Below are 13,657 nucleotides of genomic sequence, written 5' to 3'. Positions count from 1 at the left end.
CAGCATTTCATTGAGATGCTCCTCAAAATAGTGAACATCAATCTGCACTGCATTGCTCACACACATTTAATCAAACACATGGTGGGCAGTAACAGTGGCAGTGACAAAGTCTAAATAAAGAAACGAAAGAAACCTCAAGGGTTGAGGGCCGAGTGAGGGATAGGCAGCGATAGACAGCGCCGATTGAGGGAGGACACGCCGAAGGACCAGCGCCGACGGAGCAGCGCCGACGGGGCAGCGCCGATGGAAGGTTGCGAGAGAGGGTGCGAGGTTGCGAGATGAAGTAGGCCAAAGCTACGCACAGCAAAATGGCGCCACCAAAGCCAACGGTGCGAGGGATGAGCGACTGGTTGGGGAACAAATAGAAGATTAATAGCAAATTAAACACAGCAAAACCAATTTAATAATAGAACCAGAACAAATAGAAGATTAACAGAGAGAAGAGAGGTCTAGAAGATTTAAAAAACAGAGTAGTTAAAAGGAGAATTTCACAAACCCAGGAATCAGGAAGAACGACAGCGGCGTTCACGGGACGGGGAGGACAGCAACGTTCACGGGACGGGGAGGACAGCGATGGTCACAGGACGGGAGAGTAGGACGCAGACGCAGACGTTCACAGGATGGAGACGACACAACGAGGAACACACTCTAGAAGTGCGAGTCTGCGATGGCGTGTGCGAAGGGGATTCTGTGCGATGGCGGTTCTGAGAGTGAAGAGAGTGATGGAAGAGAATTAAGAAAGGCAGATAAGAGAGCGAGAGAAGAGACTTAGGGTGTTAGGGTTCCAGTGAGGGGAGGGTGATTTTACATTTAGGGTTCGACAGAGAGAGGGTTAGAGGAAAGGCATGGGTGCGAAGGTCTGGGTTAGAGGAAAGGCACGGGTGATGAACCATGAAGATGGAGATGTTGTTTGAGGATGATGACGGCGTGGGTAATTTTTAGGGATTTTTTTGTGAGTGGATCACTTTTAGGGTTAAAATTAGTGTGTGATGTTGTTTGGGTTAAAATTGAAAGCTAAGAAAAAAATGTTAAGTGTGGAAAAAAATTGGGTGGGAAACTAAATTTTTGGGGAGGAAACTCTATCGGTACGTTTTTTGTGGGGTGCCAAAATATATAAAATATGGGCACGCTTTACAAGCGTGCCGGTTGCCCTCTATGCCCATGCTTTTTAAGCGTGACAAAAAAAAAGGTGGCCAAATTTTTAATTAGTGGGCACCCTCGTAAAAGCGTGCCCCTTGCCCTCTATCGCCACGTTTTTCAAGCGTGGCAGTAAAAAAGTGTGGCCAATTTTCATGTAAGTGGGCACCCTCATAAAAACGTGCCGATTTTTCTCTATGGCCACGCTTTTCAAGCGTGGCGAAAAAAAACGTGGCCAAATCACAATTCAGTGGCCACCCTCGCAAAAGCGTGGCCATAGACCACTTTTGGGTACGCTTTAAAAGCGTGGCAAGAAAAAAGTGTACCGACAAGCCTTTTTTCTTGTAGTGTGCATGCTGGTGTTGAGACTTGAGAAGATGAAGACGATGGAGCTGAGGATGGCGACACCACGGGCGCGAAGGATGGCGACAGGGGGCTATGGTTCGGGCAGCGCGGCTAGGGTTCTCTTTCTCCATTGGAGATGATTCAGATGACGATTGATGAATGAATGGGGTCGGGGCTCGGGGGAAGAAAGGGGGGTGCTCCACGGACGGGTCGAGTCGGGTTTATTTTTTTATTTTTTTAAAACGTAAAACCGGCGTCGTTTAGCGTAACTGGCCGGTCACCGGTTCGGTCCAACCGGCCGGTTTGCCGGTTCTTGACCGACTCTTCTCTCCGCGGTTTTCAGATAAAGACCGGACCGTTTGAAGTGCCGGTTTGCGGTTCGGTCGAACCGGCCGGTCCGGTCTAATTTTCAGAACCTTGAGTATATCTTGTCAACTTAATTGATTCCACCTTATTTTATGTTAGTTTAAAGCTTAAATTTAAATTTTAAAAATAGATCCAATAAAATATTTGAGTTGAATTTAAATTTAGTTAAATTCTATTTAGCTCGACCCATGTGCACTTCTAGAACAGTTAGTTAAGTTGAGATGAGTTGAATCTTGGGTGAATTTTACTTGCAAGATTAGGGGTTTGAACTTTGAATATTAAGAGGCTCTCGTTTTGAGAGGAATATTTTATTTCAATATCTCAATTATCACAGTCCAAATAAAGCAACCAATACCATATATAGAACAGTGCACAAAAAGTTATAACAACAATATAATATAATGAACCATAATATAAGCACATGACATTTATGTATTCATTTATTGGTATAATCCCTATTCTCTGAATATCTTAACACAGATAATTAATTCCCTTTTAATTAGATTGAGCTAACCCTTCCATCATTATCTTGTGATTGTTTGGTGACTAGAGTAGCCAATCCAGAAGAATTTCCATTGACAAAATTACACTGTGTTCTGATTTCACCTTGAGAGCCAGTTAAAACTCCAATGTTACCCATCTTAATCATTGAAGCCTTAAATGCCTCAAAGAAAAGAGTTTGGTTGCTACTAAAACTGTTGACAATGCTAATGGTAGATGCACCTGTAGTGTTCCACAACTCTTGATCACTCTGAAGCAATCCATTTTGTTGTTGAAGATTGGAGTAATAGTTGTTATCAAATGTGTCAGGGGTTGTTAGGTCCAAATTGGTGAGATTAGTCCCTGACCCACCATCATTAGGGCAAATTGATTTAAGTGTTTGTAGGTAACTTGTGTTTAAAGTTGGATCAGGGTTTCCACTGCTGCTAAAATTGTATAATCGATTGCTGAAAAATCTACATTGAGCTCTGCCAATTGTGTGAGCCCCTGCAAATTTTTTAACACAACTTCATGTATATTTTTCGTCACAAAAATATTATTTATATATTAAAATTAGTCATAAAAGTCAGTCATCATGTAATTGTGTACGAATATATATGTTGTTTAGCTTATTTTCAATATATATTTTATATTTCAACATGCATTTTATACTAATAGTTAATTTTAGTGACTAATTTTAATATATACGTAACATAGTTCTATTTATAGTATCATATACTTTAAATGAAAAAGATATATAATTTACCACAAAAGTGTATCATTTGTGCTTTATATATATATATATATATATATATATATATATATATATATATATATTAAATTTTCAAAATGGAATCTAATATAATTTTTATTTTATTTTTTCAATTACTCTTATGACAATTTATATAATTGGAAAAAGCGATAGATTGTATTTTCGGTTTTTAATAATTAACGAGGGCAAATTTAATTTTTAAAAAATTTAAAATATTCAATTTATATGGTAATTAAACTTCGACTTTGAACCTCTAAAAACTTTAACTTTTGACAAAATGGCTCCTAAAAAAGAGATGATATTTTGATTTTTTTAAAATAATTTTTATTTTACAAAATGCAATATTTTTTTAAAAATTATGAATGAACTTTTATTAATTAAACTCAATCTTTTGTTGAAACATTTGGAAAACTATTTAAAAAGATATATACAAAATGCAAACAAAAAAAATCTCTAGATCCTTTTTTAATTTTTTTTGAAATTTTTTTTATGTAAAAGAAATTACTTATTGTAAAATTACGAAATTTAAAAAATATTTTTTAAATCACATCGAAATCTAATTTTTAAAATTCTTTTTGGAATATGTTTCTCAATATCTGATGCATTTTATCAGATTAAGATCATCTTAAAAAGACAAAATGTATTTCTTTCTTGTAAAAATCATTTTATCAAAGAATTAAAACCTCTTGAGAACCGAAGGTTACTATGATATATACCTGAGAGTGCAACAAGGTCGGTAATGTTGAGATTTTGATTAGCAAATCTAGATATAAGTAGAGTGAGGTTGAAGTTTGCAGCCGGAAGATTTTGATTAGCAAGTGTTTGGTTTGCTGTTAAACTGTCCCTTCTTCCTAATGGAACCTGCCAGCTAGGACCATTCGCCTGCCATGCATCACAAAATAAATTAATTGGTAAACTCTACAAATTTAAAGCAAATAATTAGTCAACATTTAATTAAAAATTAAGAATTTAATTTGTCAACACGTTATTATAAGTGTAAAGAATTTTTTAGACACATTATTATATTAATAAAAATAATCATTTTTAAATTTATTATACGTAAATATATATTAATTTTTAAAAGATATATAATTATATAAATATTTTATACAAATATATAAGAATTTAATTTTGATATATAAATAAAACAAAATGTTTTACATAATCATACAATTACATCCATTATTTTAGATAATCATTCATATAGTAAATATAAAAAATAATTATTTTTATTAATATAATATTACGTAATTAAATAAATTACTTTATATTGATAGTATATTAAAATTAAATTTAATATATAATTAATCACTAAAGTAATTCTATAATTCAAGGTAGACATGAGTAGCATAATAAGATAAAATTCATTTGAATAAGAATATTATAGGTGAATGGAACTAGTTTTTACATACCAATTCAGAAGATACTTCAGCAGCAAGAGCAACAATATCAGCACAAGAAACAACAGCAGGGCATGCATTTTCCACGGCTGTTTTGATTTGATTGATAACATCTAAACCTCTTATTGAGTTGTTATTTGGCCCTGCACTTTGCTCGCTCACTATGCTACTTGTGTCATTCAACAAAATTGATCCATCACAACCCTGCCAATATATATAGCAAAATCTCTTGCCATTTCAAATTTTCTGAATTTTTAAAGTGTATGGTAGAACACAAGGACAAATTAAATAGTTGATTATCATTTTGGAGAAAGGAAATTGCACTCTGAAAGAAATTTCTCTGCGTTTTCTGTCTCTCAGAATTAAAGGAATGAAGTCATCTTTGGAGAGTTGTCGCCACCATACCAATTCACAAAGCAGCCATGGTCCACCTTCATCTCCTCCATTCCCTTTTCATCATTCTTTCTACTTTTCCTCTCTATCTTCTTTATATCCTATCTCTTTCTTCTAACCCTCCTTCATTTTCTTCCACCTTTATTCCTATTCTCCGGTCCTCCTCTTCTTTTCCTTCCCCTTTTCTTTCTGCTTCATTGTTTTATTATTGATTTCTTTCATTTTTTTGTTGTTAGTTTTCAATAACCTCTTGTAATTTTTTTGTTTGATTTTATAATAACTTTTTTTCTAAATTAACAGAAAAAAGAGATTGACATTTATCTTTATTTTTATATATTAAGATTATATGTAATCAAATATTAGAGTTATTTTTTAATTTTAATTTAACATAAAAAATATTTAATTTTCCTTTTGAAATTTAAATTTAATATTTCACTACGAAAAATATTAGAGAATCATCAGAATTTATTATTTTTGACCATCAGTTAACCATTAATATTTAAAATTATGAAATAAAATATATTATTAGATTACTACTAAATTAAAAGAACTAAATTAAAAAAATTGAATTAATAGCTAAATAATATTCAAAAACAATAAATTTTGATAGTCCTGCTATTTCTCTTTTACTATTATATGTAAGTGCAATATAATTATTTATTAAATAAAATGTTTTTTAAGTAAATAAAAAAAAGGCAGAGCACAATAAGTTAGTGCCAACCACTACACTGAAGTTTCATTGAGAAAACCAAATCAAAGGTTACCCACCCTACAGAGTACTACGTATAGTACCTCTGCGGGCCATGTCCTTTTTCTTTATTATTATTAGAGAAAGTATTATTATTATTGAAGAAGCAACGTTTTGTAGAGAAAAACATTGTTCGTTAAATTTATTTTATATGATAAATTGATAATATGATATGTATGGAATGATGTCTTCGCGCTGTGTCAACTATATTATGTGTTATATTATTAAAAAAGTGTTTGATTTAGTAGTATGTAGTTGTCCACAAAATTTCCGCTAATCCATCGTATTTTGCTACACATTTATAAACGCTGATTGAATCGTTGTTATTTTTTTTAAATTCGTGGCGGTTTTGGAAATAGCTGCCAATTTTTTTATCACTATTTTCCTCATGTGTTATAGTGAATAAAAATATCAAGTGGATCTTGTAATTTTATTTTTAATATATATTATTTTTACTAATACTTCCTTTTATTTATTATATTTTTATATAATAAAATTGTTAAAATAAAATTAACCCATTTCCTAATAAATAATAATTGAATTAAATGGATATATGTTGTTCGACATAAATATATTTTCAATCTAATTACTTATTTTAAAAGTTAAGTTATATCTCAAATAATAATATAATATTTTAATAGTATATAGTATAAAATAAGATGAGTATACATACTTGAACAAAGCAATCATGAAAGTGGAGTCTGATGAGACTAGCAAGCATTCTTGGATCAGATTTTGAGACATTTGTGAGCACGTTACTCACAATTGAATGAACATTGGGACATGTAGTGTTGTAGAACGAGGGATCTAGTTGTGCATTTGAAAAGGGTAATATTAGTGTTCCAACCACAAAGCATAAAACACTAGTGAGACCAAAAAGGGAATTCATCATCATGTGTGTGTTCTTGCTGTTTCTTTAATTAACTTCCCTTCTTGTTGGGAGAATTTAAGACATAGATATGGTGAAGGGACTCTCTATTTATAGAGATTAGAGAAAAACTCAAATGCAAAAGAATGACCCATGATGAATAATACAATGAGGAGTGTTAGGCTGTCATTAAGTTTTGTGATTTTTAATTATTAATTAGTTATTATTAGTGTTTTTAATGGTGTGAATTTATATTTAATAATGTGTGATTATTTACTTTTTTTACTAGTTAAATATTTATTAAATTTTAATAAAAGTGCTGGTCTCCTATACTTTTTATACTCTATGTGTACCTAATTTTATTTCATGTCTCACGCACTTGGTGTTTCAAATTAATTTTTCATGTACTACGGCACTGTGACAAGGGAATCAACCAAAAAATAAATGGTTAGAAATATATTTATTTATGTATTTTATTTTATTAATTTAAATGTTTAAAAAAAGTTGTATTATAATATAATAATATTAAAATTTTATGACTTAAAAAAGTTAGAGTTTAATTCTTGTTGATTATAAAAAAATTGTTTGATTTTTAAACTTTTAAGAAGAATGATTTTATTATCTAAATAAATAAACAAGTTGATGTGGTCATCAACTATAGTTAATTTATGAACATTTATAAGTAATATATGTGGGAATGATTAGGAATCTAAATGTTAGCGCATTAACTATCAAATTACATGTTCTTACTTTTATTTAATTTGTAAAACTTTAAAATAACGAGTGATTATTAGTCAAGTGTTATGTACTAACAATACTTGAAATTAAATTTATGTTTAATTATTCGGTTCCTATAATTTTTAATTAAATTTTTATATTTTTTTTAATTAGGTCCTTATATCATATCAGATTTGTAACTAAGTCTCTACGGTAACAAAAATATTGAAATTAATGGAATATTCTGTTAAATTATATAGAATATTTAGTCAAGACATATTCGTTTTGTTTAACGGAATATTCTGTTAATTCTAGCGTTTTTATCACGATAGGGACTTAATTACAAAATCTGATATAATATAGAGACTCAATCGAAAAGAAAAAAAAGTATAAAGACCTAATTAAAAATTTAGTAAAATTATAGAGACTGACAGAGTAATTAAACCTTAAATTTAAGATATAACCCAATTCTTTCAATATTAGTAATTTACCTTAATAATTACTCAACAAAATAAGATAAAACTGTTATATAATAATAGAGAGAATAAAAAAGTTATTATAAAATTATTTATTCAAAAAATTTAAACTAATAAAAAGATATATACAAAAAAAAAGTTGAAGTTGTATAAATTTTTACATAAATTTTTTTCTTTTATATATATAATATATACATATATGTATATATTTATAAAAATTTTAATATTATGTCATAAATTTTTTGTTTAATTTTAAAAATTAAATTATAACAAAAAATACATAAATAATTATATTTTTAATTAAAAGAAAATAATCAAGAAGAGAAGAGTACAATAAAATTCTCATTAATGATATATTATTATCAAATGAGTAATAATATAAAACATCTAGACAGACTATTTATAAAGTTATAGTCAAGGGGTAGTAATTGGTTCAACTAATTTACGTTTGAATTTATAATTGATATATATTTTCAAATTAAATCTTAACTAAATTCATCCATTACAATCAAACACATCCAATATTCAAACATTTCATAACATAATTTTCTTTTATGGATTTAACTTATGAGTAACGATAGATAACTAAGTTTTTTTCAGTCAATGTCAGCTAATTTTTTTAAATTATTTTATTTATTTTGACTCTAAATCATAAAACTTTAATTTTAAATGTCAAATTATAAATCCAAACGTTAAAATTAGATAACTAATAGTTAATTTTTTATAATTTTGTTTAATGTATTTGGGAGATGTGAGGGCTAGAGGAGGAGTGTGAATTTTGTGTCGTATATACAATTGCATGGATGAAAAATATAATTTTACCCACAATTAATTTCAACAAAGTCTTTTCATTGTTTAATAATTTCTCATTTCTAAATATATATATATATATATATATATATATATATATATATATATATATATATATATATAACATAATATAGAAATTATTGTATGAGAAGCTATGATTCACGAAAGGCGTGTACCAATGACTTTTCTCTCACATGAAATTTGTGGAAATTGGGTGTTGTAAAAGCATCATGTTGAATAAATATCATATCTAATTCAACAAAAACGATAAGGTTGCTTTAAACGTTATTTTTTTTTGTTGACGGTGCTTTATTATAACAAGTCGTATATAACAGTCACATAGAGAAAAAAAAAAAGTTCAAGTTGTAATGACTAATGACAGTAACATGGGACATTATTATTAGGTACAGGCTTCTTTTCTAAATTTTCCATAGTATTGACTTCATTATATTATGGTCTAGAGGGATTGGAGATATTAAAAAGTAAATAAATAAAGAACTTTATTAGGTCCATTTCATTATTTATACCTATAATTTGTTATAATGTTACGTCCTTTAACCATTTTAAAGTCACAAATTCACAGGAGGGCTGCACCTTTAGTGGGTTCTCAAATCTCACATGCATATATGTTTATTAATATATGAATGAATAATATTTTATGCTATAATAGAAGAGTGAACGTCAAGAAAAGCATAAATTAAATATGTTACTGAAATAGAATTGGCAGGGGATGGATTTAAAAAATGTTGACAACGAAAATAAAATATATATAATATGATAATAAAATAAATTTTATAATAATTTAATACCATAAATCAAATTTAATAACACAATAAAATAATAAATATTTTAATGATATATTATTAAAAAAAATTAAATTGTACTAGAGGTGTTTGTCCTCACAGTATAACACATACATACATTCGTTCCTTATCTTTGTTATATTGAATGAAGATTTTCTTTTTGCTTATTACATCATTAATAGATTTTTTTTCTCTTAATACTCATAATGTTTCTCCATATGAACTCATGCATCAGCATAAACTAAATTCAAAAAATGTTAGGTGTACAATTTTTTTTATGACTAATACAAATAAAATTTAATCAAATGGTTTAAAAATAAAAATTTCGCGTCATTTTTTTCTTCTTTAACTATTGTCGGCATTTGTTTTTTCTTCTTACATTCCTTTAACAGTACAATAATTTTGTTGCATAACGTATAATTCTTTATGTACAGGATAAAATTTTTGGAATACTATATACTTAGAATATTAACTTACTCAACTAATAAAATATATTCGCAGTAAAAATTTATGCTATATATAAAGATTTGTATATTATATGCAAAATTTTGTGTGTTATATTTTGAAATTTGGATGCTATATCACTAAATTTTTATTATGCTCTCTAGTAAAAATTTGTATGCTACAAAAAAGCACAAAAACAAAAGTAGTGATATATACACACGTATTTTTTTCATTCGCTCGACTTTACACAAACTTTATTAAACTTAATTACAAAATAACTTGTACACATAGCATCACTCAAACTATATTAATATTTTTCTACTCTTCATATTATCCTTAACTATGTTATTCTTAACTAAAGATTTGGATCTTCTAAAGTTTGAATTTCACTTTAGAGAATAAAGTGTGATCTCTTACCATTTATTTTATAGGTGGGGCCAAGAGTAAATATGAGAGAAATACCATTCAAGAGTAGAAAATTACACTTTATCCTCTAAAGTAAAAATTCAAAATTTAGAGGATCCAAATCCCTTAACTAAAGCCACACAATCTTACTAAATTTGAATACATACACAAATCACAACTCTGTTTCTTGGCTATGCATCATCACAAGAGATATATCTCACACCACAAGTAAGGGAAAGAAAGTCTTGATTACAACACATACATGCCTTATTTGATGAATCCAAATTTCCCTACACTGAATTACTCTAAGACCTACTTCAGTGATAGGAATTGTAGTTCATGTACCCTAACCTCTCCAATCTTACTACTTTTAACATTGACTCCTCTAATCTCCTTAATAACATTCCCTCTTCGGTTGCTAAAGCTCTTCAATCACCACATTAATTGATACCAAGCTATCCAACTGTACTCTTAGGATGCAGATGAATATTTGCAATTAAGAGACATCCAAATGATAATATATTGAAGTATAAGGCAAAACTTGTAACTAAGGGCAATTATATTTAGCATTTATTACTCAAAACTGAAAACAATGTTTAATTACCTTATTTACAAAACGTAAACAAATGCTTTAGTCTTTATTACTTTTAGACATAGACATGATGAACTCTTAGCAGATATAAGAGATTTAAGCCTGAAAATGATATGTGAGATTGGCCGCTTTTCCTTTTCTATTTTAGTCTTTATTATTTTGAGGCATGAATTTTTAGTAGATATAAAGAATTTGAGTAAGTAATATATACAAGTTAAGTCTTAAAATAATATCTGAAATTAGTCATTTGCACCAAAAAAGTTTTTAAAATTTTAGTTGTACCATAAACATCATTTTGAGATTGAAAAATAGTCCCTTTATTTTAGAATTATATTAGATGTCTTATAAACAGCTAACAAGGATTCGAATCTTGGATAAGCTCAGATTATTATAAAACTTGTAATAATAGTGTGTGTGTATGAGTATGTATATATGTGTTGTGTAAAATAAAATAAAATATTTTAAATTTTGGGACGAAGTTAAAATTATGTTATTCTGTATATTATTATATATTTTAGACATTACTATAATGCATTATTTTGAGAGAAAAAGAGAAAGGGGGAGCGGGGAGGAATGAATGGATCATCATATATTGATAGGACCTCATTGGCAAAAGAAAAAGGTCATCATCATCTTGTGACTTGCTTCAATAATTCATAATCTAAATTTGAAAAGTAACACTACAACAATGTCTCGAAAATTAGGTAATTAATTTTTTCAGTTAATATCAATTATTTTTAAATTAAATTGTTTATCTTAAATTATATATACTTAATTTTAAATCATAAATTATAAACGTAAATATTAAAGTTAATTAATATTAATTAATTAAAAATTAATTGTCTATATTTTCTGTATATATGATTATTAAGTGTATTATTTCTCAAACTTTTAGTTAGGATATCCAACCTAATCCATTAGACTTTTGTTGCCAAGCCGGTTGCACATGTTTTACTCTAATCTCTTGGTGTAATCAAATTAAACTAAGTGCGTGTCACAGATTTTAAGTCTAGAGAAATTTGATAAACACGTCAAAGACTTGAACCAGTTTAGATAAATAATTTAATTAAGTTTTTTTTAAATATAAGAACTTATATTAAATAAATAAATTATTTTATATTTAAATTTTATTATAAAAATATTTATTTTAAAGTTATTTTAATAAATAAGAATGATGAAATAGTTTTTGAAAAAAGAAGTCAAATTTTTTTATTTTTTTAAAAATTTTTAAACAACTTTTTAAAAAATTAAAAATATATTTAAAAATTATATTAAATAATATTAATGTAATTTTTTATAAATTAAAAATAAAAAAATAATTTTTAAAATTTTAACGGACTCTTAGTCTAGACGAAATTAATTTATTTAACAAAACACGTAATGAAGACTATCTATATCCTGATTTTCAGTATAGCTGTATAGGTAGGTAGAAATTTGTTCCTTTTTTTTTGGCTTGAAGAGTGATTTATTCTATTTCTGCGTACTAACTAGCTTAGACTAAACTAAAAGGTGAATGCTATGGTGCTTATAATGTGGTGTCTATTTACTAAAAAGTGTTAAAAGTTATTATTTTATTTAAAAAATATAAAAATAAATAATTTTTAAAAAATTAAAATTTACTACAAAAAGTAAGTTAGATAACATTTAGGCAAAAATTCATAGACACCATAGAATTGGCCAAACTAAAAATAGTTAGCTACACGTGTATAATGCAAGGGTAACAACATAGCAAAATATTTTTTTATTAATAATAAGAGACTCAGGTTCGATTTTCTTTCTTCTCTTTCATTCATTCTTTTCGTGTAGCTTGTAGCAAAGTTGCTATACAATAATGATTATATTTTAAGATTTCTTAATCACGGATAAATAAAATGTATATTTGGTCTAGTAGACACCAAATTGCAATTTCCGGATTATAATTTAATTAGTAATACTGAAGGGAAAATCAATTATTATGGAACCGACCGACCGTTGATCTTTAATTCATCCTATAATGACACTCGTAGGGTTCATATTAAATCTATCAATCAATTTATTCATAAGTCACAAAAAGAAGTCAATATAAATATGATTGATATACTAAACCATAAAATACACATGCATGTTGTCATAAGAGAAGTGATTCCAAGAGCTGGTTATTACCTGCTTGTAGGATGAAAATTAAATTTTATTATATTTTCCATTATTCCTATTTTAATTTAGTTATGTGTATTAGGTGTAAGCTTTGTGGATTTACAATTTTACATTGTTACTTTATTTTTTTATGTATTATGAATTTCATCAATTCAATCATTAAATTATGTTATGTATTATTTGAATGATAAAATTTATACCATACTTCAGAAAATTTAAATATTAAAGATATTAATATAATAATTGATATTTATTTGTATTTTAAAAATTATTATATATATGTAAAAATAAAATAATATCGTAACAAATAATGTTAGATAACCAATTTTTTTAACCAATATTAGTCAATTTTTTAAAAATTATTTTATTTATCTTAAATTTTAAACTTTAAATCATAAACTTTAATTTTAAATCTTAAATTATAAACCGAACTACAGTTTGTTAACTGAAAATTGGTTCCTATATTTTTCGTATCATAACATATTAAATTAGCTAAAATTTTATAAAAAAAAAAGTAAAAGTCTTGAGAGCCAACATTATAGCAAATATTCAACACAAAAAAAAATTAAAATTTTTAAAATAAAAACATTCAAAGTTCAATTAAAAATTTATTTTCAGTGGATTTCACAATGAATTTTTTTAACAACATGCTAGAATATTGATTGTTATAATGTTATTTCTTAGCATTACTCAATTTATAAATAGATTGATATTGATGTTAAAATGTTAAAATTAAACGACTACCCTTAAAAATCAAAAGCAACAAAC

At 27.5% G+C, this 13,657-nt stretch overlaps 1 protein-coding gene across 1 annotated transcript; it reads right to left on the bottom strand.

Moving 5' to 3' along the window:
• Positions 1-2,247: 2,247 nt before the first annotated feature.
• LOC130976192 (peroxidase A2-like) lies at positions 2,248-6,597 on the bottom strand. Its single transcript, XM_057900978.1, has 4 exons — positions 6,315-6,597; positions 4,513-4,704; positions 3,817-3,982; positions 2,248-2,835 (listed from the first exon to the last, which is right to left on the bottom strand). The coding sequence occupies exons 1-4, from the start codon at positions 6,534-6,536 to the stop codon at positions 2,348-2,350; spliced, it is 1,068 nt and encodes a 355-aa protein (XP_057756961.1). The 5' UTR covers positions 6,537-6,597; the 3' UTR covers positions 2,248-2,347.
• Between the last annotated feature and the right edge of the window lie 7,060 nt (positions 6,598-13,657).

The sequence above is a fragment of the Arachis stenosperma genome, chromosome 4 (assembly GCF_014773155.1).
Source record: "Arachis stenosperma cultivar V10309 chromosome 4, arast.V10309.gnm1.PFL2, whole genome shotgun sequence".
Classification (NCBI taxonomy): domain Eukaryota; kingdom Viridiplantae; phylum Streptophyta; class Magnoliopsida; order Fabales; family Fabaceae; genus Arachis; species Arachis stenosperma.
The sequence above is the reverse complement of the archived record's forward strand: the minus strand, read 5'-3'. Positions and strand labels throughout refer to the sequence as shown.